At 41.1% G+C, this 26,873-nt stretch overlaps 1 protein-coding gene across 4 annotated transcripts in view; it reads left to right on the top strand.

The window, feature by feature from the left end:
• The window catches only part of TNRC6A (trinucleotide repeat containing adaptor 6A), a 55,743-nt gene that overhangs the window by 27,932 nt on the left and 938 nt on the right, over positions 1-26,873 (top strand). For 2 of the 4 annotated variants that reach the window (XM_072417563.1, XM_072417562.1), the window contains 20 exons: positions 4,584-4,913; positions 8,362-8,409; positions 14,096-16,633; positions 17,624-17,788; positions 17,881-18,056; positions 18,559-18,639; positions 18,724-18,775; positions 19,319-19,458; positions 19,778-19,924; positions 20,214-20,348; positions 21,488-21,622; positions 22,017-22,094; positions 22,972-23,170; positions 23,351-23,476; positions 23,589-23,747; positions 24,628-24,768; positions 25,154-25,264; positions 25,353-25,574; positions 26,189-26,259; positions 26,339-26,478. In XM_072417563.1, the coding sequence (XP_072273664.1) occupies positions 4,584-4,913; positions 8,362-8,409; positions 14,096-16,633; positions 17,624-17,788; positions 17,881-18,056; positions 18,559-18,639; positions 18,724-18,775; positions 19,319-19,458; positions 19,778-19,924; positions 20,214-20,348; positions 21,488-21,622; positions 22,017-22,094; positions 22,972-23,170; positions 23,351-23,476; positions 23,589-23,747; positions 24,628-24,768; positions 25,154-25,264; positions 25,353-25,574; positions 26,189-26,259; positions 26,339-26,478 (5,194 nt within the window). The remainder of the gene's footprint in view (positions 1-4,583; positions 4,914-8,361; positions 8,410-14,095; positions 16,634-17,623; positions 17,789-17,880; positions 18,057-18,558; positions 18,640-18,723; positions 18,776-19,318; positions 19,459-19,777; positions 19,925-20,213; positions 20,349-21,487; positions 21,623-22,016; positions 22,095-22,971; positions 23,171-23,350; positions 23,477-23,588; positions 23,748-24,627; positions 24,769-25,153; positions 25,265-25,352; positions 25,575-26,188; positions 26,260-26,338; positions 26,479-26,873) is intronic. The other 2 variants (XM_072417564.1, XM_072417565.1) reach the window with 2 other exon arrangements.

Below are 26,873 nucleotides of genomic sequence, written 5' to 3'. Positions count from 1 at the left end.
GTGTATTGCTCTTGGGGGCGCGGTGCTGCAATTGACAATTATATAGGAAGTGTTGCATTTTCGGTATTTTATTATAGAATGACTAGGTTGTATTCATTTGGAGAGCAGCGTTTCTTCCGTACAAATGCTTGACGTTTCCTTCTTGTAATGTAAAGCCAAGCACCACCGGTGTGCTGTAACACGAGAATCACCGCAGGGAATAGGCTGTTTGTTGTGCCTCAGCCGTTGTGAAGGGATTTACTATTAGACAGGCGGAACTGCCGGATTGACTTGTGCTGCGGATTTACGTTTGCACAGTGAATGGTGAAGCTGTCCCTGTTTGCTTTGCATGGTAATAAGGTTTACATACAGATAAATGGATTGAGCAGTACTGCACAAGTCTCTTGGATGAGATCGCTGTGTACATGCTTGTCTAGTGACTCATTGCCGCGGAATGGAAACTCTGATATGATTTAGATTAGCAGTTGGTCAATTTGCAGAACACAGATATTATAATATTTTAATAAATGTACCGGCGTATGTTTTAATAACTCCAAAATGTTGTCTTTATTGGATTCCCCTCAAGTTGTCATGGATTTAGATTTTGACCATTCTGTCTAAAGTGTTTACCAGTCTTTCTACATTTGGTGTGTGTATATGGTATGCACGTTGTAAACCTTATCAATGATTGTAAAGCGTATGCAAACTCATAAAGTAATATATTCAGTGTTTTCCCCAGCCACTTTTAGCTGGGCGCACCACCTAGCACTTATCACTAACCACCCAGCTGTTTTTGAGTGGTTACTTAAAGTTGGGTCACAATACAGGGGCTGCCACTCGCCTACAATTTATTACCCCCCGCTTAAAACAATTCATTGGGTTGAACACTGATATTGCAATCTAAAGTTCTCAGATGTGGTGGCTGCATTAGTTTTTTTTTGTCCCACACAAAAAATTAAGTTAATATGTAGCAATGTCAGGCTGGGGCTTCTGACCTCTGTAGGTGTGGGTACTGTAAAGTTATGCATCCTCAAAGGTCACAATAAAATCTCCTAACTCAGTTGGTGACCATCACATGCTGGTTTGTTTACATTAAAGGGCTAATTGGATGCAAAATCCCTGCTGCTAAAGAAAATAGACCATGAAGATGCATTTCTCCACAAGGCCTGTAGCTACAAAGGTCTGTGAGGGTCTGATGCAAAGAACTATGCTTGTTAGGAATATGCCATTGTTTTAATACAAGGGTCCCCAAACACCGGGATGGGGCCTGTGCCAAACCTGTCTGCAGCTGTTCAGCTTGAGTGATTGGCTGAAGAAAACCACGGAGAGGACACAAGTCCTTCCTGGCACTGGTCTGCTTCAGCCAACAAAGACATAAAACCGTTCTGTAGTGAGGATCCCTGTTGTAATGTCCTTGGCCTGACTACAGGTGTAGAATAAAGTATAGGTAAGTATTTTATTTATTATTTTTTTTCATATGTAGCTTTTATTAAAATACCTGGGGAGCCTGGGATGAGGGTCCTGTGTTCTGGCTCTTCCTGCTACAGAGGAACATTGGATGTGGTCACTCACCTTTCTCTACCTTTTTAACATAGGGCAACCCTCAACATGACTTTCAGGTCCTAATGGAACCCCTGCTATATTCACTATATCTACAGTATATTAGTGTGATGGTCAGTGGGAAGAATGCCTCTTACATTTCTAGACAGTGAGAAGAACGTCACCCTTGCAGATAGCCGAAAACCTTGTTGGGTCACTTAAACTGACCTGAGAGTCACAAATTGCTCAAGGAACCCCAAGCAACCTCTGGAGGAACCCTGGTTGAGAAACACTGTTCTATGGCATGCACTTAGTGGAGACGTTTGGTGAAAAAGTGGCAATTTCATGATTCCCATTGCTTTATTAACATCCCTATTCTAATTCGGTAATAATTTCCATGCTAAAAGCGTTACATTGTTTTTGCATGGAAATTTATTTACATTGTAGGCTATAATTCTTAGACATAACTCACCAAAATATGTCCAATATTCAATAAATTCAATTATAAACTTTAAAAAAAAACACAAAAATCTGTTAAAAAATAAAAATAGTTAAACATCTAATGTAAGTGTACAAAAGCATATATATCTATATTCATATTATGCAAATTTCTTTGTATTGGACTCAATACAGCTATTTTGTATCCAATACAAAATTATTTGAATTTTTACAAAATTATTTGAATTTCCCTCCAATACGCGCCCCCCCCCTGCACCGACCTCCCCGGGAAACCCTGGAGATCGTCTCTGCATTGCTCGGCTGAAGATCGAAGAAGACGGACGTGTCCCCAGAACTTGCGGGGACCAGCAGGACGACAACGAAGCAAGGCAAGTGGTGGGGGTTTGTTAAAGCTACCCCCAAGTGTTACTCGAAATTACCGCTATTTGCAGGTAAAATCCACCCCGTGTCACATTTGGGAATACCGCTAGGGGGGTTAACGTGTAGTACCTCTCCTTTGGTATAGCCAGTAATGTGCTTTATAAATGGGCTCCCAGCTGGGCCAGCTTGGGGTCTTTAAATCTGATGCAGCCCATTGGAAATGACTTTTGGGGCAGAGAATGGAGGGGCCCATTCATGGGGCCCCCTCAGTCACATGACTGCTCTCCTCCAATAGATAGGGTTTATTAGGTTTTAAGCTAATGTGAGTTAGGATTGTGTCCCAAAGGGGGGTTGTCTAGCTGATCACGTTTTTTTGCTGCCAAGCCAAATATATTATGATAAATATAAGGAAACATAAACTTTTTTATTATAAGTATTCAAAAGTGATTAATATCTTTTGAATACATATATTAAAGAAGTTTATGTTTTAACAGCACTAGTTTGCCAAAAAAAAGCCACTTTCTGTTCTCCTTATATTTATCACTTTATTTTAAGCTGTTTGTTTACATGCTAACCTTAAATCTTGACAATGTTTGTTCCCGCATGATAGCTGTTGTGAATAACTGCTGATGAAAGATCTTTCTCTGCACATGCTAAGTACTTAAAGTTTATCAGACATTGATTTATTTATTTTTTATAAGTCTCTAGATTTTCCGGAGTTTTTTTTTTTCCTTTGAAAAAGTGACACCTGACTTGTGTGATGTCTGCAGCGGTATTTTATGGATGCGATAAAATTATCCATGTGTGGTCTGTCTTCACCTCCTGACATCTCATTTTTGAAATTTGCAGTCATCTGTGAAATAGACTTGCTGCGACACAGCGGTGACCAGATCTAAAGGCCGGAGGTCTTTCTGCCTCTGAATTGTAGATAGTTAACGTGCTTGGGGTCTTTACTTGGTTTTTTCAAGAATGATCCTGCGGGATCTGTGGAGGAAACTCAAGCACTCGATTGCTAGAATCGTTTCTGTTTGCAGTAAATTCTTGCAGGCATCGCCGGTTTGACATTGAGGGAGAGAAGGCCGAGGCAGTTGAAATACAGACTATGAAGAAAAATGAGTCACGCAGATGGCAGCTAATAGGGTTTCAGCTGGAATAGCACCAGATTACATGCAGCCGCTTGTTTCACTTTGCATTATTTCTGTCACTAGAATATTTTACTTTAAATGTTTTTTTCTGTTTTCACTTCTGGTAAGATAAAATCACTAAGTTCACATTATGTACTCGAGTCCTTTAAAACAAACCTTGTACTGAACTGGACATTCAAGGGGTTCGTCTTGTTCTGAATTAAAGCCCAACCAAACCCAAAACTCATCAAAGCAAACACTGGAGTGTCACTTTTAAAAAATATACAATCAGGCAGGACAATATTGCAAAAAGTCAGTGATGTCCCTTCTGCAATAATGTATCTTACCTGCCTGGTTGTACCCGGTATCTGGTGTCAAAGCTGAGCTACACATGTGCAGAGTCAGCTTTGCCAGGGAAACTTACAATCCCAGCCTCCCTTGCATGTGCTGGGGCTGAATGAACTCTGTGCACCTGCGCAGAAATTACGTCACACTGGCCTTTCCAATCAACATTGGAAGAAGATGGGGGGAGCCCTGCAGCGTAACGGGGACAGGTGAATACAGCAGGGTTTATTTACACAGCCGTGATAATCTGGATAAGGAAATACATACCGTGTATAGAACAAAGTGGTGGGCAGAACCTTTGTCTTATGGGCCAGATGTGCTTGCACACTGCATTATACCTATTTCCTCTCCTCTCTGGTTTCATCCAGTTGGAGAGTCAATCATATATATATCATATATATAACCATGTTACACACAAAGTAGGAAGAATAGAGGAGTTCACTTAATAATGGACTTCACTCAAATAATGAAAAAATCATGTCAAAGTTGAAGATTTTTAACTAGAAAGTCTCCCCTCTTATTGTGTGATCCCCCACCTCCTGGATTCTTCTGGAGCCAGGTCCTCTCCTCCTCCTGTGTCACTGTATGTACCTGTCATTTGCAACCCCTATTTATTGTACAGCGCTCCGTAATATGTTGGAGCTATATAAATACTGTATATTATAAATAAAGCACACTTTGCATGAGTGAAGTTAATCTTTGCATTTCCTGAATCCTGAAATCACTAAATTGAGCTGTTGTCATCTTGTTTAATTCTCCTTTCTGTTTACCTCACAGTGCCAGAGCCACTACTAAGCCAGCCTCAGCCTATCAACGGGAACATTGGCATTTCTACCGTAACCAGCATTCAGAATAATAATGCCAAGCGGCCCACAGCACTCAGCCCACAGCAACAACAGCAGCAGCAACAACAAGCGGTGTCTCGATACCCTCCCCGTGAAGTACCACCGCGATTCCGACACCAAGAGCAGAAATCTATTGTGAAGCGTGGGCAGCAGATTCCTGGCATTGCAGCCAGTCTGGGTTCAGCCACTAAAGTATTAAACCAAGAGTCAGAAAGCAGCACTGTTGTGTGTCAGGAGCACACTGTGACCGAAACTCAGCCAGGTAAAAATTGCATTCACTGCTTTTCTGCTAAACATTAATGTGCACTAAATAAATAAATTGTTGAACTTAAAGCTGAACTATAGTATGAATATAGGAAAAGCTGCAGAGAAAGTGACGTGTCTGTGAGGTTGATATTTTAACGTAACGTTAAAGGACAACACAAGCAGCATTATTACATGATTGACCGACACAAAGGAACTGTTTTACTTGCTGGTAAGTCAATGCACTACTTCTGATATTTTTCCACACCCCTTTTTTACCTCTAAAACAAAGAGGTTCTGTCCATTCACAGCATGCATTTGTGCAGGAGCTGTGCCACTCCCTGCAGACTGTGCTGCTCTCCCTCCCTGCATCCCTCTTGCTGGTGATGGTCTTTTTGAATGGTCTCCCTCATAGGAGCTCACCTGTATACCTCCCAATATACTCAACAAGTACATAGTACTAACCATTTGTGGGAGATTACATCAGAGTTTCTCAACCAGGGATCCTGCAGAGGTTCCTTGTGCAATGAGCATTTTGGACCTCCCAGGTCAGTTTACCTGACACCTATGATCATTTTGGCTATCTGTAAGGGTGACATTCTTCCCAGTAGCCAGCAATATGAGACCTTCATCCCACTATCTGTCAAGCTAATGTACTGTGAGCTGTGGATAAAGTAATTATAAAAGACCTGCTATTTCAAGGGTTTCCCCATTATAAAGGGTGATCTGTAGTTTGTTTACTCTTATACCTCTTGACTTTACCGTTCCCGCTTGCTGCAGCTATTGTTGCAAAACTATCTGACAATGGGATGTCCGGCTATATTGCATTGCGTCAAACTAAGTACTGGGGCAGACTTTTGCAGGCCCAATAACTTGGTTAGGGTAGTCATGTCTGTGGCTGTAGTACATTAACTCACACTTTCGGTTTAACCACTTTGGGCACATGAGGCCTGATGTCTAAGCTTTCTTAAAGAATAAAAAGAGTCTAAACACAAAGTGTTGTCCCTGGAATACCAAGCAGGGCTCTGTCCTTTTATAGAGTTGTTTACTTCTCCCAAGCTGTGCTCCCAGCAGCTCTTTTATTTCTATAGAGTTGTATATGTTTCTTTAATCCACTTGTTGCTCTTTCCTCATCTACACCGCTGTCTAAGAGATGGTAAAAATATGGACTAGTCGCACCACATGCAGACTCAGGACTGTTGGAGCAAATGAGAAATGGGCATATGGAGGTAATGAGCTGATCATGATCCTTTCTTGGACTTTGCCTTGCTCATTACCTGAAGCTGCCCTGCACAGCAATTGCTTACAAGGTGCTTTATGAACACCAGTATCTGTGTGATTTCTGGTTGTAGTTAGCCAATGTCGTAATAGAACTGCTAGACATAAAGTAGCCACTAGCAGCAGTTTAAAAAGAATATATCTGACAAGAGGCATATTTAATAAACTCACGACTTGTTAGGGATTTGCAGAATCAGTAATAGGTTCAGCTGGCAGCTAAATGTGCAATTGAAAGACGTTTATATGAACTGTGGTGTCTTGCCTCTATGCTTCGAGGGGATTCTGTTCTGCCTCCATTGTAATTCACAGCACTGCAATGCAAGGAGGGTGATTTTATATATATATATATATATATATATATATATATATATATATATATATATATACATACATATACACACTCCACATTATTTTGCTTTTATTTATCTTTTCATTTCTCTTTAAAGTTTTTCATATGTCCCCCAGCCAGACAAGTGATGCTCTGGGCCCTTACTTTCTCAGTCATCTCTTCGAGTGCTAGGCAGTCTTGCATAATAGTGGTCCTGAGGTGACATTATCAACACTTTCTCCATCAATACATTGCAAGTGTAGGGTGTTCCGGAGCAAATACTTCCTAGACTTTTCTCAGTCCTCTGGGCTGAATGATTCTGGCTGTCATTCAGCCCGGAAGATTGAGGACATCTAGTGGCCATTATGAAATACTGCAGGGGTCAGATTTGGAAATTCAGTTGCCAATAGTGCTTTTATAAGCGCTTAAAAGCTATGTAAATTGAGAACTGGGACATTTAATTCAGTGTTTGTACCTCAACCAGCTTCATAAGTTTGAATTAAAACTGCTTTTAAAAGTGGGAGGGAATCACTCTGCAGTTTGCTGGGCTTGTAACTGTTTGCAAATGCCCACAAAAGCACTCGTAAATGCCAAAAGTGCTTGCAAATTAGCAAAAAACACACCACATTATGTCCTATAAATTAGCTGTGGTTCAGTGTGCAAAATGTCTTGACATTCAGGGGAAACTGGTTAAATTGAGCCAAGTAAATTAAAACTTTAGTGCTTAAGCCAGATTGTCATTCGCAGCCCAGTGTAATTTTTTTTATTAACATTTCTTTGAAGGGGTTATGTCTAGAGCTGTGGGTTTCATCCTAATACAGCTGTGTTATTGCCAATGCCACTTAAAGGAGCCACCATTTCAACGGTCAATAAGTTAGGAATAATCTTAGTATATTGTACTTATGAAATAAACACAAAGCCCATTGAAAAAGACCCCTTACATAGCAACACTACACAGCCAGACTGATGACACCGCCTCATCTGTTAAAAATGCAAACTAAAAAGAGATATTTATGGAGCAGCAGTATAACCTTATCAAGCACCAGCAAAAAAACTCACTGCAGATTTCTGCTTGAATTGTTGCGGTGCTAGGTATCGGTATCCGCATTTTGCTGTAAATGGGGCGCTATGTGACAGTTTTTTGTTTTGCATGGTTGCTGATCATTTCATTTAAATATGTGTTTGTATTTTTTGTTTTAATACCTGTTCTAGTCCTCTGTAACAAAGCCAAATAATGTCATGATGAAGTGATGATAATCTACCATTGGGGCAATGTAGCTAAAGTAAAAACACCTACAGTATAGGCAGTAATAAGGCACCAGAAAAGATGTTGGGGTGTTTTCTATTGATAAGGTCGCTGGTTGGTTTCAGGCTCAAAGGACTTTTCTATTTCTATTACTTTTAAACGGCATGAGCAAAAAAAATGAATATTGGGGGAATATCGGACAAGGCTAAAAAACAGTGTTTGGGATTTCAGTCCAGCAGAGTCCTTTCAAACCCATTTTATATGCTCACCGAAATTCTGGAATGTTAGATGCTCACTGAAATTCTGGAATGCTATGCGTGCAGTATTTAGGATTGAAATAAAATGTACGGATAGGTGTGATTGCAGCTTTATTGGTTTCGGACACAACATATCACTTTCCAGGTGACACTGCTATATTTCTTTTGCATTGTTAAAACATTTATAAATGCATTTAGCAACCTTTCCTTTACACTTTCAGTGAGCAGGTTCTTTTACGTTTTACTGTGTAGCTGTAGAATATGTTAGCTATTTTGCTGGAGTAGCAGGTGTAGAAGTGCAGGATAAAATAGATCTTTAAGCAATAATGTTTTCATTTTTATTTTTGCTTTCCCTTAGGCATGCCTCCCATTCGGGATTTGGTCAGCCACTCCCCTAATCAGCTAGGTGAATTTCATTTTTGTTTTTTCCCCCCAAGGCTTTATAGCTTGCACATTTCCCCCCCCCGCTTTATATTGTGATTGTATTGCTGCTGAGTGCCTGTGATGGACGTGCTGCACGGAGCTTTTGCTTGCTTATGCTTGTGCCGCAGCTTTGTTTTTCCTGCTACTTGTGGCTTGTAAACTGCTGCCAATTTGCATGCAAATATCAATAGTGTTCTGTAAGCACTGGATCCCTGTTAATCCCTGCTGGGGTTCTAAAGAGGTCCTTCACACAGGTTTACCTTTGTCCTATGCCCTAACCTTTCCATGCATGGGCCGATTTACAGGTCACATTATTAGAAGAATATCCATCAGGACAGCCTAATTGGTAAATGTGGATAGGAAGCTGCAGGGTAGTGTGCAAGAAACGGACTCTACAGAACTTATACTGGGCAGGGAAGGCATTTTATTTTTGTATAACTAATACAGGGCAGTATTGATATTTAGAAATGTGTGGAGCCCTTCTTTATGTGTGGCATCTCCCAAGGCATTATTTGTGAATATTGAATAATCTGAAATAGTGAAATAAAAAAATTTATTGAATGTCTTCCACACCTGGTGGAAATTGAAGCATTCTGTGTTCTCAAGCAGTCCCTGTGAAAGAAATATTTTATTAATAATCTTGCGGGACTGGAAATAAGCTTTAATGTAAATGTATAACATAAAATAAATGTGTATTTTTCTATTCCCTTGAAGGATACCGATATGCTTGATCAAAGATTCGTGTCCTTCAGTGGGTTCAGAAAAAAAAAATTCTGCCTTGTTCATAGATTAGTACAGGAATCTTTGAATCTTGGGTCTTATTGATGCCTGCAGGAGAAGTTGTATCAAAAAATATTACATATATAGTCAGGTTAAAAAAAGACAGGTCCCCCATGTGTTCCTCGCCTTTTGAAAGCACTTGTACTTCCATTGCTAACACAAAGGGGCAAATCTCTGTTATTTACTCGGTATTAATTGATCAGCATAAAAAATTGAGATATATGAGGGAATGGGAAAAGGAATTGGGTATCACGTGGGATTTGGAGGATTGGCAGGACACGATTCGTGCTCGATCTAAAATATCTCTCAACTCGGCGGTGGTAGAGGCTAATTATAAAGTAGCCCTTAGATGGTACCTCACTCCAGCTAAATTGGCAAGGATGTTCCCTTCTGTCTCCCCTAAGTGTTTCCGAGGGTGCGGGGATAGGGGCTCCATGGTACATATTTGGTGGACTTGTCCGTTGGCCAGGAGGTTCTGGGATGAAGTTTCCAATTTAATCTCAAGAGTGGTGAAGCAGGAGATTACGGTTACGGTGGAAGCCACACTATTTAGTAAAATTGATATAACATTGCCGAAACCTACCCAAAAACTGATTAAACTGGTACTGGTGGCAAGTCGAATCGCATTGGCTAAAGCCTGGAAGGCTCCCACAATTCCCTTAGACCCTATAACGTCTAAACTGAATTGGATCATGGTGAATGACAAACTCACTCATACCTTAAAGAACTCCCTGGACAGATTTGAGGATGTTTGGGAACCATGGTTTCCCTATAATGGTTCGTAATAGCTGGCTATGGGAATTCAGTTAGATCCATGGGTTGTAATTGGATTCCGCTGGTACTTCCTCTATTCCCCTCCCCCTCCCCCTACTACCTTTTGTGTCCTCCCTTATGTTTGTCTTGTGTTAAGTTCTAGGGTCAAAGTGCGAGATGCTCCTTCATATCTCCTAACCGTAATGTTTTTTTTCTATTCCTTCATTAATGTCTGCGACCGGGTTTTACTCCGGGATGGTGCAGATTAACGGTTTTGAGTGTAGCTATTGCTTTTTACAATGCCATATATCACAGATGTTTCTTCTGATCATATTCTGTTTATCTTTGGTTCTTGCCTTTGGCTCTTGTTACTGTTCTTTTACTGTTTGTTTATGATATTGTTTTGTTCAAAATCTCAATAAAAATATTGAAATATAAAAAAGACCGGTCCATTGACTCGGAAATAAGGATTTTACTGTGAATCCTACCAATCCTTTATTTTCACCTGGGAATCCTCCTAAAAAGGTTGGGAAAGGCAGCTCTACAATATGTGTATGATGGGTTTTGCCTGAATATAAAGGCTTCATATTTAAAAAATATTGCAAATTCATTGCCTTTCCACTAATTCCTTTGCATTGGCAGAACAAATGTAAAAAGTAAACACAATTCCTGAGGTGTCAGATTGCTTTACAACTTTTTGCTGGGGTGCAACAGATATTTAACCCCTTGAGGGCTTGACTTGCATTCCATGCAGTCAGATTTTCCTGTTCTCCTGTACTGCAGGCCGATGGTATTATGCTGCATTTCAGCAGCCAGGGTGGGTTGACGCTGGAAACCTTTTTCTTGGTTTATTGAAGATGACTACACTGATTCATTCTTCCAGCCCTGTAACAATACGATACAACACCTTGCAGCACTCTGCTGTAAGCCCGGAGGAAATAATGGCACAGGATGAAGGATTTGTCAGAAAGCAGACAGTCTCCGCCATTAGCCCTGCAGTGGATGACGGGGAAGTGGCAGATGCTGAAAAGGAGCCAGGTTCTTTCCAAATGATTTCCTAGGCCTCATAGGTATACCTAGCAGTCGTGTTTGGGTTACATTTATTAACCAGGCATTTGCTTTTTCTGTATGCAGCTTTGAATTTGCATGCAGTTGTAGGCGTTTTGACTCACTGTAGTCCTGCATACCTCCCAAGGGTCCGTATTTTATTGGCTGCACCTTCTGGTATTCTCCAAATTCAGATAAAACTAACCTGAATCGCTAATATTAGGACGGTGGACTTCTTCTAATCTGTGCATTGCAGGATTTGTATATGACTATCCAGCGGGTGACAGCACATCCCTTGCTATCTGCATCATCTTGTATAGGGAATCCATGATTACACACAGTTACCTAACTTCACCCAATATAACCATGCCACATCCTAATAATGTTACAACAATACCAAGAAGTGAAAAACAGGACTTTTGAGGCATTCTATATCTACATATTTAAAGTGAATAGTTACTACAATATATAAAAATTAGTATTTATGTGGTTTAACCTCCCTAGCGGTCTCATTTCGTCCAAATTTCCATGCAAAAAGCGGTAACATTTTTTACATGCAAATTAATTTTTCATTGTAGGCTGTAACTCTTAGGCATAACTCACTGATATTTAATACATTTAATAATAAACTTTTAATATCAAAACACAAAAATCTGTTAAAATAAATTTAAAAATATGTAATCTAACTGTATAGTAGCATATATAATATATATACAAATTTTTTTTTTGAATTTCTATGGAGGAAGGAGGATGAGCAAATGGCATCCTGTTGCACTCAGCGGGTGCCTATGTTTAGGTGATGGTTGGTCATCAGGAATGGGGTCAGGGGACCCTTAACTACAAGTTAGATATTGGTCACACTTGTTTCTCGGGCAACAATCTAGCGTGTAGGTAGCTTAATGCAAGATTTTCTTTTTTCTGTGTGCCTTGTTACCAATTATTGAAATTAAATAAAAACAATGTTACAAATAATAATGAGGTCCCAAGATGTATTAGTTGCATGATTGTCACCTGAGACGTTCACAACCATTCTGGTGAAAATCTAGTATGTAGACAGTGGTCACATGACATTGTCCATCAATCAGCCCTGGTGATTTGATGAACAATTGAGCAGGAACAGGACAAATGTGTGGGACTCGGACATCTGTAAAGGGCTTAAATCAGTCTTATCACTGCAATGTGGCCTGCAGCTTTTTCTTGTAAGTCTTGTAGTTAGCAGAGAACTACCCAAACTTGATAGTTGGGTACAATTACCACTCTTTGTTTTTAACAAAACTAATGGAAAAGCATGAGCTCCGGATTAAGCCTTTCCTCTTTAGTGCCCCATCTACCATCTCCTTTGCCGCGATCCACTTGGCCCTGCGTCACTGCTGCTGTTTACAATATGGGTTTATTTTTACTCAGTGATTTAGTGCTCCTGGAATCTGTGTTTTGTTACATGAATAGCCAGCAACTGGAGTTTTAGACCCGTTGCTAGGAGCCGTTAAGCTGTTTTTTTTGTTTTTTTTGTTTTTTTTTTGTCTGATATTCAGACATCAAGATTGTTCCAGGGAAGTAGAGTGCTAACCCAGCACTCCCTCCTTCTCCTCCTTTCCCCATCCTCTCATCTCTGCATTTAGAGAACACAAATAGAAAACTTTCCCATCCCCAATTCGTTTATTCAGTGCCCCATGACTTGGCTTTCTGGCTCCCTGCTTGCTGCTAAACTGACAGCATATTAGTTGTTCTGAAAAATGAATCACAGTTTTGTATCTTAACTGTTCCTGTTACATTAGTTGGTGTTTGTGTATACATGCCTGTGTAACCATTATCTTCTATAAGATTATATTCTGCTTTCATATATACTTTTTTTCTGATCTGATTTTGCTGATAAAAACATGTTTTGCAATGGTGCTATGCTTGTGTGTCTTCTAAAACACTAATTGCTATGTAATTGCAAGCATCATAAAAGATTGTTGCATGCATGCGGCTCAGATTCTTTAAAAGTCAGCTCCACCTATTTGTTTTGCTGGTAAGTTGGATTGCATGCTGGTTTCCAGGTTGGCAGGGCTATCCCCAGCAGATTTTTTTCCCCAGACGTAATGGTGTCCATTAAACATAAATGCAGATGTGTCCTTTCCCCAGTGATGATTCTCATAATATAAAATAAGATTGGTAAGGAATCCAGCTGGAAGAAAGCACTTCACATTGTGAAGGGCTTAATGATGCATACTAATGTAGGCGAATCTTGCTGTACATAGACGCTAGCAAGGGATTTAGCCCACTGGTGTCCATTCTGTTCTGATATGTTAATTTTATATTCGGGGTAGACAACCCTTTTATGTAAGGTAAAAATTCTGTATGTTTAGGTTTTTTTTTTTTAGTGCAATCTCCGGCATTCGTGCAATTCTGCATGCGCAGAAGGGAGCCTTTTCGTGAAAAGAGAAAAAATTGCCGATCTCACGCATGCGCAGTGAGATCGGCAAGTTTTTTTTTCCAACCTACGTCACCCGATCTCCCGACTGCGTCGAGTGAGTGATGTAGGAAGAAGAACCAGAATGAAGAGGCAAAGATCGCGCCACCCGGCCCCTGATACCAGGACGACGTGGGACCCGATGGAAGACACCTCCGGACCAATCGACTGCACTGTAGGATTGAAGGTAAGTGGATTTTTTTTTGTTTTGTTTTGTTTTAGGCACTTTAGAGTTTATTTCCTCTTTAAGATGACCTTGAAATTGCTGTAAAGTATATGCTTTGTATACTATAAATGCACAGGATGTGATATGGGTGGCAATTTCAATAAGTAAAAAAAGCCACTCGCCTAGTTCTCATCCCTGTCCTCTTGTTAAGCCTTGATGGCCCTAATGGGCATGTCTCATGATCCCTTCTCTAGTCACAGGTTGCAAATACACAGCTCTAAATCAGCAACACTCTACACAAAAAATACATAACCTTTCATAAAAAGCTGGCTGGCCTTCTGAGTGTACAAATTTCCTTTTTTTGTTTTGGGTGTATGAGATAAAACCTGTGTAGCAAAGTTTGTGTGTGATGTGGTGTTAGTTCTTTTTCTAAATATTTTATTTGATCAGGGTTTTTCTTTTATTTTCCAGATCTCAATCATGGCAGTCTAGGATCTCACTATGAAAGTTCACACTGGGGATCAGTCTCTACCAACGGTGAATCAGGCACAAACTGGGAAAAAGTAATTGTAGACGGCACCGATAAAGAGGCGTGGCCATCAATCACAGGAAACGGCCCGGAATTGGCATCAGAATGTATGGATATTGACTCTACCCCAAGCTCCGGGCTTGAAAAGGGCCACTCTGTGCCATTTGGAGACAGCGTAGGGGAAATGGATACCATAAGGAATGGCATTGGGCACGGTTCTCAAAGCAAACTTTTGGTCAACAGCAATAATGCAGGCAGTGGAAGTATTAATGGACCGTGGGGTGTCCCTCATGGATCCATGATAAGCACATGTCAGGATGGCCCCGATAGCAATTCAGACAGTAGGCACAACCGGATTAACGCTTGGGGCACCGCTGGTACTCCGAAAGGAGTATTAAATCCAAGCACTTTGAACATGAATGGCAACCATGGTGCCTGGCCTGTTTTGGACAGCAATGGACATACCCTTAAAGGGTCTAATAATTCTGGCACAAATGTTCCAAGTAGTACTATAGGTCAGGTGTCTAACAATCGGAGTATTAACCTTAAAACGGGCAATTCCACCCCAGGCTCCTGGGGTGGCGTGCAGGAGAATGGAGATTCTGAACTCAGTGGTACAAGGCAGGCTTCTTATAGTGGACAACCTCAAAACCTTAACACTGAAATGACTGGACCAAATAACACTACTAACTTTATGACCTCTAGTTTACCAAACTCTGCTGGTTTAATGCAGACAAATGAACTGCCTAACTCTACAGGGCATGGGGCCTGGAGTGCGAGTAACATGAATCACTCTCCGCTTCACACCCCCTCAGTTACAAATGGCACTTCCATTCCTCACCTTAGCAATGGCGAGGAAACAAATGTCGGATCATACGGTACTACATGGGGTACCTCCGGCTCAAATTACTCCGGAGAAAAAAGTTCGGTCCCTAAAGGGCAAGCTAATGGCGACACTGTGAATGCGACTATAATGCAGCCGGGTATGAATGGGCCCAATGGCCCAAACTTTAAAGTCAATGGGAATAAAGGAGGATTATGGGAGTCGGGGACTGTAAACTCCCAAAATATGCATTGGGGAAGTGGAAATGGAGGGACTAGTGGAAATCACAGAGGATGGGGAAACCCAGCACAAAACACTGGCACTAATATTTCAAATGGAGATTGGAACAAACCTTCGAATAATCAGCATTCCAATGACGGCGAGAACGTGGAAAACGGCAGAAAGGCACCAAACACTTGGAAATCTGCCGAAGAAGAGAATGCAGGACAAAATCCAACAGGGTTAAGGGGCAATGAGACAAGCAATGTATGGGCCAAAAATACAGGTACGGAAAGTGAAGGTAGCGTAGACAGCACTGGAAGCCAGAGTGAGCAAGTCGGCCAGCAGCGGCTCATGGAAAGAAGAAAGACGGACCAACAAACATTACTCCAAAGTTATGTAAATAGAAGTGATCTTGATCCTCGGGTCTTGTGCAACTCTGGCTGGGGACAGACTCCAATTAAACAGAACACTGCCTGGGACACCAAAGCTGCTGTGCCACGGAGCGACGGAAAGACTGACAATGGAACAGAAGCTTGGGGGGCCTCTGTGTCAAAGACTTCTAACTCAGGGGGATGGGTGGAGAAGCCCAACCCTAAAAGCAATGATACCTCATCAGTATCTGGGTGGGGAGATCCAAAGCCTGCTACAGGGTGGGGTGATGCCAAAGGCTCTGTAAGCCAAGGGGAATGGGGGGATCAATTTGCTGCTACTACTGGAACGGTCAAGAGCAATCAATCATGGGGTAACGGTAAAGAGGACAGGTCTACTCGGAATGATGCACAAAAGGTCAAACAAGGGTGGGGGGGAAATAATAGTGATGGTTGGGGGGACAATTCCAAAAGTAATCATTGGGGAGTAGCCAAGTCGAGTTCTGGCAGTGACAGTGACAAGTCTGGGTCTGGATGGGGAGATGCAAGATCTAACTCCTGGGGTAGTGGTAATGTAAACAACTCATCAGGCTGGAATGAGCCATCTAAAGCCAACGCTAACCAAGGATGGGCAGACCAAGCAAAGTCCAGCCAGGGAGGAGGAGACTCTTCCAAGTGTGGCCCAGCTGGAACGGAGAGCGAACACCCACAATCAAACAACTCCTCAGAATGGGGCAAGAAGCCAGAGACTGGGACGTGGGTAGCACAACCTACTCCCAACAAACCATCTGGATGGTTAGGTGGACCAATGTCAACTCCAACAAGGGATGAAGAGCCAACAGGTTGGGAGGAGCCCTCTCCAGAGTCTATCCGCCGCAAAATGGATATAGATGATGGAACTGCAGCCTGGGGCGATCCCAACCAATACAAATACAAGAATGTGAACATGTGGGATAAAAACAAAGCCAATGCCACCACAAGTGGGGCAGAACAACCAACCCAGGGGCATCATCTGCCCCCACCATCAAGTGCCGTGCCAAACAAAGAAAGCAGCAGCAACGGCTCTGGTAAGTGTCTCCGGAATCTGTGGTGGAGCCTTTCACATATAGTAGTCTTATGTCATGCCCTAAAAAAGGTATGAAATGTAATCCCTGTCTGGCAAGGCTATTTTTTTCCACTATGCTTCAGGCTTTATTCTGAACTGCGGCAGCATTAATGTGGCTAACAGCCAGCCTGTTTCTTTCTTAAAAAACTTTTACAGATTGTGTGGTCATTGCTTTTACCAGTAGTAGTTGCCACTTTGAGACTTTGATTTTCTTTTTTTGGCGTTCCCACAACCAAGCCATTTCCCGTGGAGATTCTTCTGTCTCCAAATCAACAACGGTAGCCTTTGCCTTTTGTGTTTCTGCACAATTTTTTCCTATCAATTTTGCTTGTACATGGAGCCATAGTCATGTGTAAGTTAAACTCAGCTTTTGCTGGGTCAGGGAACGGATAGCCTATCCAGTTCAGATCAGTCATCCTCAATAGTGGTCCTACTATATTGGTTTTAAAGCATAACATTCACACATTGAACGAGAATGTAGAGTAGTGGTGTTAAAACACCCCAATATTTTAACAGGACATTTGCAGGCAACTAGGGGTTATTATATATGTGATATATATATATATATCTATTTACACAGTATTTATATAGCGCTGACATATTACGCAGCACTGTACAAAGTCCATAGTCATGTCACTAGCTGTCCCTCAAAGGGTCCCACAATCTAATGTGACTACCATAGGCATATCTCATTACCACAGACTAAGGTCAATCTCAGGAGGCCAATCAACCTAACTGCATGTTTTTGAAATGTGGGAGGAAACCAGGGTACCCGCAGGAAACACGGGGAGAACCTGCAAACTCAATGCAGGGAGTGTCCTGGCTGAGATTCAAAACTGGGACCCAGCAATTTAGTAAACAGAATAACTTTAGTTAAACAAAAGAATTGAGGTTTGGGTGATGTATTTTGCATGTCTGTTAATTTCTTTTTTTTTTTTTTTCCCCCCTCTAGGATGGGGTGAGACTTGGTCAGAGACCCCAGCGCCAGTTGTAGATAATGGTACGTCTGCATGGGGAAAACCTATGGACACTGGCAGTGGCTGGGGTGACCAAAATACTGAAGTGGCATCTGGTTGGAGCCAAACTCCCATCGGCCAGCAGGCTCCAGGCAAACCCGGTATGTTCTGTGGTAAAAATAAGTTTGTGTTTTTTTTCAAAAACAAAACCTATATACAGTATCACAAATCTGATTCAATGTTTGCTTTATAGGTCCCAAATCTATGCAAGACGGTGGCTGGTGTGGAGATGAAATGACCGGGCCTGGAGGCCGCTCCTCTGGTTGGGATGATGATGACGTAGAGATAGGAATGTGGAACAGCAATTCATCGCAGGACACCAGTCAGTCTATGAACTGGCCGCCATACATGAAGAAAATGCCTTCAAAGGTCAGTTCCGCAGACATGGTTTTTATTCTTCCACAGTACTTAACATTTACACCTCTTACTTGCCCTGCAGTTATACATTTCAATACTGCTCTTTACACCTAACATATCCAATGGTAAAAAATCAGATACGTTTTCTATAAATTAATGTATCCCTGACGGTGAAGTGTCGAAGAGGCCAAGCAAACAGAAACAAGTTATATTGGCTTTACCCTTTCTGTTACCCTGACCTCCAGGCCAACATGTAACTACACAGTTGAAATGCACATTGAAGCTGTGATTACCTGCGGAGCTACTTGCAGTCTTAAAATTTACACAGCTTCTCCACACAACAGCAGTGTCTAGCAGGAGAGCTGATTTTACTTCTGCTACAGTGTAAAGCGTAACCATACTCTCCTCCTATCACTAATCCCATGTTTCATTGATACGCTTAGTTTAAATATTGTAATAATTGCTGTATTTTTGTTCTCTTCATTTCTTGACTGGTTTATTTTTCCTCCCTCAGGGAATGATGAAAAATGGAAACAAACAGGATGAGAACTGGATGAATCCATTTGTAAAACAGTTCAACAACATGGGCTTTTCAGTAAGTTTAGAGGGAGAGGAGAGGTTAATTTTTTTTGTGTGTGTAAGATGATTTTCCTATAACATTTGTCCCATTTTTCCACAGAGAGATTCACCTGACGACCCCTCACAGAGCAATAAAATGGATCTTTCTGGAGGTGTGTATGAAAGGCTAGTTTGATTTAATGGGGCTATCTTTACTGAAAACTTGGGAGCTCAGAGCCGTGCCACAGCTACAATAGCCGTGTACACAAACAATACTGTTGCAGACCCTTGCTTGAAAAAGCTTCAGACAGGACGCATTTACTAGAATTGGGTGGGAATGCAGATAGGCTGCAAGTAAAGATGTTCTTAAAACTGCAGTTGCAGCCTTCCATATTAGTCATCAGGCTATATAGACAGCATGGCTTGCAATTTTAGCTGACTTGGTAAAGCCTAATTAATTGTGAAGTATATGGAGAGGGTGGTCTGCAGTTTAGCAGAAAAAAGTGGGCTGGACTGATGAACAGATATTTTACCTTGCTTGCAGTATTAACAAAACTGTGTGTGTGTTTTTTAACCCCATTATGACCTGGCATACACTTTAATCTATACTGTACTTTATCAGAGGATCCATTAATATATTTATCTACATATGTTTCTAGATATTTGATTGTTGCCTTTTTGCATAGGGAGACATAAAATGTTGTCTATGTGTGCAGGGCTGATGCAAGACAAGCGGTTGGATATGGATAAATCAGGCCTTGGTGTTGGAGATTACAGCAGGGTAGTAGGGAAGGGCCCTGTTCCTCGACACCTTTCCAAAGAGTCTTCCATGGATCACAATCCTTACTTTGATAAGGTTAGTGTATTGTTTTTAACTTCTATACAACTTGTGCTGAGCAGTTTCTGTACTTTTTAGCTTGAGACTTTTGTATCTTTGACTGCTTTGTCTCCTAGTAGATTCTAACTGTTCAGCATACATGACTGCTCACTGTAATCACCCCTCTGCTTAGTGCGACATCTAGCTTTTCCCATGGCACTAACCTGCATTGTTTTCTGCCTTTTTCCTTACTGTCACCGTGCTGCCTTCCTCTGTGCTTTTGTTTCGGGATCCTGATCACACCCTGTTACCACATTCTCCGGGCCCTTCACTCATATTCTGCCTCATCCCTCTTCAGGATGGCATTGTAGCAGAAGAGACACAAAATCTGCAGTTTCTTACCAATCAAAACATGAAGCTTCCCCCTTTAAATAGTGCACTACCTACTCAATCCCTTGGCTCTTTCCCAGGTCTGGCAATGCCAAACGTCAGTTCTGTGAGACAGGTGAGTCTGCCAAGGGAACTCTGTGTGTTAGAGATGTGTATAGGGAATCAAGCTCGTTGAAGCATCTCCATGTACATGTGATTGTATTTTGTTAAACACCTTAAATACTCATAGAAACCATAAAGTAATATTTATTGCACATCTAATTACAGTAAGCAAATAGCTTAATAAATTGTGTGACCTCTGAACCCTATAACATATTTGTTAAGAGCACCAATAAGCTTACAAAAGCACTTCAGACCATGTATTTAGTTTATAGCCAACTTACTTTACTATTTTCTTTATACAGAATGGCAATCCCAATATGTTTGGTGTTGGCAATGCAGCACAAGCTCGAGGCGCTCAGCAGCCTCCATCACAAGCTGTTAACTCATCTCAGCCTAATCTCCGTGCTCAAGTGCCTCCTAATATAATGCCCCCTCAGGTAAGTTCTGCTGCCCAATGTTAACCTTGATGGATGTGTGTGTGTGTCCCCCAAGTACTCATCATTTTTGTTCATTTGTAACAACCTTGTCTGAGTGCCCTGTTACCCAGAATGTGAAGTCTGTCACAAAACCTAAGCTAAAAATTGAATATTATTAACACTTGCCAGGGTTTACCTACAGTGTAAAGTGGAGTTAAACTTGTTGGTGGGAGCTTTTGCCATAATGTCAATTGTGACACACTGTTCTGCAAAAATGACAGCTCCGGGATACTATTACTTCTACATCCCTGTGAAACAGCCATCTTCACTGCTGACTCCTCTGGGTCCACCATGAGATTTTTTTTGGCTATTGGGAGGCCCTGGAGTTGTCTTTCATCAAAGTCTTAGGACCTCCCATAATGGAGCTGGGGCTATATAATGCTCTATAATAAAAAAATTTTTTACCAAAAGAGACTTTGAATATCTCCTCTGCCAAAACCCCCCATCTACTGCAGTTTTTCTCAACCATGGTGGTTCCCCAAGAGATTTCCAAGGGTTCCGTGATCAATGAGCAGTTTGTGACATATCATATCAGTTACCACTGACCCCAGTAATCTTTTTTGGTAATGATCTGTAATAGTTGCAGCCTTCCCACTTGTTTCCAATGACCACTAAGCCAATGTACTTGGTTCTGTGGATATAGTAATTATAAAAGGCGTTCCCTGAAGAAGTGAAAGGTATTTAAATGGGTTCCCCTATGTTAAAAAGTTTGTATTTAGAGGTTACCTCTGCTTTAAAATTCAAAAACATAAAATATTTGTATTCCTAGTGCAAAACCAAGCACTGATTTATCACCCAGTTCAGCAGTTTATAGGCCTGCCCCATAATTTGGTGTACATTTGGTATGCGGTACTCAAAACCTTGTCTGCAGGCTTGGACATACATTACTTCTTCCTGGATTCACTGTCATTCAGTATGTGCAGAAGTTGTATCCCTTGAGCCAATTTTAGACTTACCTCCCACCAGAACAGTTTGTTTGTCTGATCTTCATAATTAAGGTGACTAAGAAAAAGAAATAAGCGATAGCAGGTTAATCATGCATACAGAAACTGTGTTAATGTAAATTGGGTATGAATTTTTTCTTTTCTTTTTTAAATCAGGTCCCTCCTATATTGAAGTATCCGCCTAACAACGGAGGACTGGGTCCACTGTTTAACCCACAGCAAGTAGCCATGTTGAACCAACTTTCACAACTAAGTCAACTTTCCCAGCTCTCTCAGATCTCACAGTTGCAAGTAAGTTTTTCTGTGACTCTGCATAGAGCCTTTCAGATTTAGATGCATAAATCAGTTAGCATTTACAAGGGGGTTTGTCGAAACATTTTAGGCTTTAGTGACACTTTTATCAGTCAGCATGCATACTGTGCTGTCAATCCTTTTTGCTTTTTTTAAGCTGAAATGTATTTTGCTTATATTTTGTGCTCCCCACCTTCTCTTTTCTTCTTTCCTAATAAGTGCTTCTCTGTGCAAGTGCAAGTGCAAGCAGATTATGGCTGGTGAGAGGGGCCAGCAGGACACTGTGCATAGCTTCCAAAAAATTACAATGTACTCTTACATGAAATAAGTGTTCTTACAATGGTAAGCTTTTGTTGGTGTTTAAATCTTCTCATTACCTGTATTTTCTCTTTAGCGTTTATTGGCTCAACAGCAAAAAGTGCAGAATCAAAGAGGAGGAATGCCCCCAGGGGGGCGCCAGCAGCAGGAACAGGTAGGCGAATTTTCTTATGCCTGCATGCTCCATTAACAAGTGAAATTTTCTGTCTAAATAAAGTTTTGTCTCTGACTTCAATACTTTCCGAGTACCAGGCCCAATAAAAGCAAGCTTGTCCCATGCCGCAGAATCTGTATTAAAGCCCTAAGATCAGCATTACAACAAAGTATCTAGCATTTTTAGATGGTGACTGCAGTAACTGCCGCTTTCCTCTCATTCACCAGTAGTATTTAAGAGTCACTGGAACTTGAGTATTAAAAAGTTAGTTGGGTATCATTCCTTCCTGAGTCTTGGAGCTCACTGACACTAGAGAGGATGCTCTTAAAACAAAGTAGCCCTGCATTAAGAAGCCAGTCTGCTGAACCTCCTAAATGCTTTTGTTTGTTTTCCCGACCAGTTAAGGTTTACTTTGTATGTTTGGTGCGATATTCTCTGGGTATTTGTCTCATTGCAGAATTAATCTAAAAAAGAACTTTGCTAAATAATTCATTGAATATATATAAAACTATAAAAAACTATATATAAAGCTAAACTATATAAAGGCTAAAACTCCAGTGCTGTTTCTGCCAGTAAAATAAGTGGAAACCTCTGGTCCCTCACATGACCCCATGTATCAGCTTAAGACTTGATTATGAATTTTTAGAGCATGGGTGTATATGTAGCAGACTGAATGGTAGCAAAATGTACTGTTCCCTGCATCTGTTTTACTCATTTGAAAGAATTTAGCTTTTAGGGTCTGCATGCAGCGCATTAGCATAGTGTAGCAGAGCCTGTCTTAATGAAGACTTAAGCTCCTTCAGTTAATTTGTATATGATCTATACTGATTGCAATGTGTTTGTCATATCATAAGTTAATAATGACTGTCTGCTCAAGGCCCGGTCTCTTGGTATGCAACAACAATCCCGCCAGCTCGATCCTAATCTCTTGATGAAACAAGCTATCCCGCCTTCCCAGCAACCAATGCTCCACCAGCCTCCTATGAAGTCCTTCCTGGAAAATGTGCTGCCTCACTCAACCCCAGAACTTCCCAAAGTCCCATCACCCATCAACACTTACAATGGCTTCTCATTAGGTGAGTGTATTTGTTTTATTATATACCTGTAAAGCATAGAACTTTAAATATAAATTTAGTAATTTGCATGAGTTTATCATAAGAGAAGTTCTGTTATGTAGTATAACTCAGCAGCCATTCTCTGTATTAAAGCTTTTCTCCAATATTTCCAAAGTTAACAACTTTTTTTTGCTGATCTAGGCTTGAACTCGAATGTAAGTATGGAACTTGGAGGCATGAAAGAACCACAGTCCCGTCTGAGGAAATGGACTACAGTTGACAGCATGTCTCCTAATACTTCACTGGACCAGAACTCCAGTAAACATGGTAAGTAACAGCCCAAGTATAAATTGCTGCTCATGTGCAACAGCTTGAGTTGCTTTACACGGGGGGTTGGATTACATTCAGCATATCACAGGACATTTTGTTCCCTTTACAGGTGCTATTTCTAGTGGCTTTAGGCTTGAAGATTCTCCATTTGGTTCTTATGACTTCCTGAACAGCAGTAATTCTCCATCCAGCCCTCCAGGATCTATAGGGGATGGCTGGCCCAGTGCCAAATCGCCAAATGGCTCCAGCAGTGTCAGCTGGCCACCAGGTAAGAGACTCCTACCATTTTCTGATGAACAGAGAACCATGCATGCACTTTAAGGCCAGTTATACACGTGTTTTAGAGTATTTAAAAATTAGTGCTTTATGCCATTTGTGATAATGAAATAAGTGAAGGTAATAAGGAGGTAATAAGGGCATAGTCACTTTGAGAGCTAATTTGGAAGCTTCTGTTCAGCCAGTGAATTCCCGCGACCATATTTCCAAATGTGTTCAATGATGGCCTCCATGTTTGTACAGGTTCCCTTTAAAGCAGGTATGTTCTGAGAAAGTATTTTGGGTTTGTGGGTTTTAGGGGTTTGTGTTTTTGATTATTCAGAGCCCTTTCCAGATAAAGAGACAATATATCTTACATGTACATTTCTTTGAAGAGGTGTTTTATTTTAAATATAGATGGACACATTTTAAAAAGAGCATACAGGCAATGCAGACGAGACATTCTTACCTACCTGTTCACAAATTATGCGCCGCTCACTATAACATTTGGGTATATGCCAAGGTGAACAAAGTGATGAGAATGCAGAGGAGTTTATTCTTGCCATTAAGGAGGTCAGAGCTCCTACAACCCAGTAAAGTAGTGGGAATTAAGTCATTGTGGACATATGAGCTCTCAGATGCTTCATTACTAATGGGTATGGTTGAGTATATTTTCCACTTGTAAATGGCACCCCAATGCAGGTATGACCTATATGTTTTGCAGCAGAGCACAACTAACATAAATGCATTCATATTCATCGTGGTGAATAGAAAAATGTTTTTGCTGTTCAGTGGAATACAAAGAATGCTAGGTTTGGAGGACTTTGCCTTCCATTTACAATCCATGCCTTTGGTGCATGGGTTATCTAATAGACTTGTTTTTTTTCATCCAGAATTTCGTCCTGGTGAGCCATGGAAAGGATATCCAAACATTGACCCAGAAACTGACCCATATGTCACTCCTGGCAGTGTCATCAATAATCTGTCTATTAATACTGTGCGGGGTGTGGACCACCTCAGGGACAGAAATAGTGGTGAGTATCTGCAACCTTCTCTATTTCTGCAAAGTTTTGAATTCTTAGGAAGATAAAACAGAACTGAATTTTAGGGTTCATAGTGGATCATAAGCCACACCTTATTTTCAAATAAATAGACACAAAATATGGTAACATTGGTACAAAAAGTGTTATTGCATAGCCAGAAATGTTTTTTGTTCCATTTTCTTTTGACATTACACTGTAACAAATTCAAATTTAAATGTTGCATCGAACTTGCACATCCTTGTCTTATAAAAATTATGGTATTTTGTGTCGGTCTGTCACAACGTTAAAGTACTGATGACCTAAAGGACTTGACTTGTGTAGCACTGCGTTGTCTTGTAATATGCATTTTAATAGAAAGTATCATCATTATTTTCAGGGTCATCCTCATCTATTAACACCACGCTGCCTTCAAATAGTGCCTGGTCATCCATTCGTGCCTCCAATGCCTACAATGTCTCCCACAGCAGTACCGCACAAAGCACTTCAGGTACAAGTCTGCCAGTACAGTGCTAGTTAACTTGGGGGGAAAGATGGACTACATTGAGTAATTTTAAATAATTTTCCTTCTTTAACAGTCAGAAACAGCGATCCTAAACCTACTTGGTCTCCTGGTTCCGTCAATAACACCTCCCTTGCTCATGAGCTGTGGAAAGTCCCCCTGCCATCTAAAAATATCAGTGCTCCGTCCAGACCTCCACCTGGGCTCACTGGTCAGAAGCCGCCCATGTCCACCTGGGATAACAACTCCCTGCGCCTTGGTGGCGGCTGGGGAGCTTCTGACTCAAGATACACACCAGGTAAGTTGATCCAACACTAACAACAATACTGTTATGATGAAGCCTTGCCTGCTCATTGTCATGGAGGAACATTGAAGATGGGTTTGACTTGCTGCATTTAAAGCAGGAACAATTACGGTAACACTGCTACCTAAAAAATGGGTATTCCTGGTTTTAGTGCCTTTATGCACTGACCTACTTAGGTTGCAGTCAGGATTCATGCCATGAGCCTTGAAGAGCACTCATAGCATCTTGAATCGCATAGATATTGATCACTGGAGCAGCCCAGCATGTGAAATGTGAGATTGCTATGTGTAGCTACCGTCATGGAGAAAGATTTGTTTCATCCCCACAGTGATCAGTTGCTACTGCTAGAAGTCGTATCGATTTTATTACTAGAGATACTAATATCCCAGTGTAGCTCTCTAGCCTAATAAAATGACCGGTAGCTGTTGTAGCCTGGACCTAATATGGTGGACCAAAGATTTTAAACACGTTTTCATGTTGGCAATCTTTAAGTCTTTGAAGCGGCTTTTATTAAAATTGGAATGTGAAATCTGTTAATGAAAAACATTCCGTCATGGTGAAAACATGTTTTTCTTATTCTTCATTTTTGTTTGTCTTTGCCTCTCTAGGTTCTGCTTGGAGTGATAGCAGCTCAGGGAGAATAACCAATTGGCTCGTTTTGAAAAACCTAACACCTCAAGTGAGTTGTGCTTTCCAATGAGTAACATTTCACCCTGTTGGCTATTGCTCTATGCTCACCTATTTGTCTTTGTCCTCAGATTGATGGCTCCACCCTGCGTACTCTGTGCATGCAGCACGGACCTCTGATTACATTCCACCTGAACCTGCCCCACGGTACTGCCCTGGTCCGTTACAGTTCCAAGGAAGAGGTAGTAAAGGCACAAAAGTCTCTGCACATGTAAGTCTTGCTTGTTTTTCTTTTTATACACTGATCCTTGGCCTTTATTTGTATCTAGAAAGTGACTGGTTGCCCTTTTGTTGTAAGACCAGACTAATGCCTTTTTGCCTACAAGTACGATTGCAAGCTTTATAGAGCTGAGCTATGAAATAGCTAGTTGGCTGTTTTTCAATAGTTGGTTGTTACGATATTAGGTATAAAACAGTCCAGGACATACTTACTCTACTCCAGGGCAGCAGGGTGCTGATGTTGGCCCTAAGCCTTCTTGCTTCCACTACACCTTCCTATTAGACATTAATGTGGCAATAGAAATATGTGGGGATGAGGCTTAGCAAGTTTTTTTTGCCTGTGAGTGTTAGAGCTTTGCCTTTCGGATATTTTATATCTTCATTAGT

Source organism: Pyxicephalus adspersus, chromosome 7, assembly GCF_032062135.1.
Source record: "Pyxicephalus adspersus chromosome 7, UCB_Pads_2.0, whole genome shotgun sequence".
Lineage (NCBI taxonomy): Eukaryota > Metazoa > Chordata > Amphibia > Anura > Pyxicephalidae > Pyxicephalus > Pyxicephalus adspersus.
This window is presented reverse-complemented; position numbering and strand designations above follow the sequence as displayed.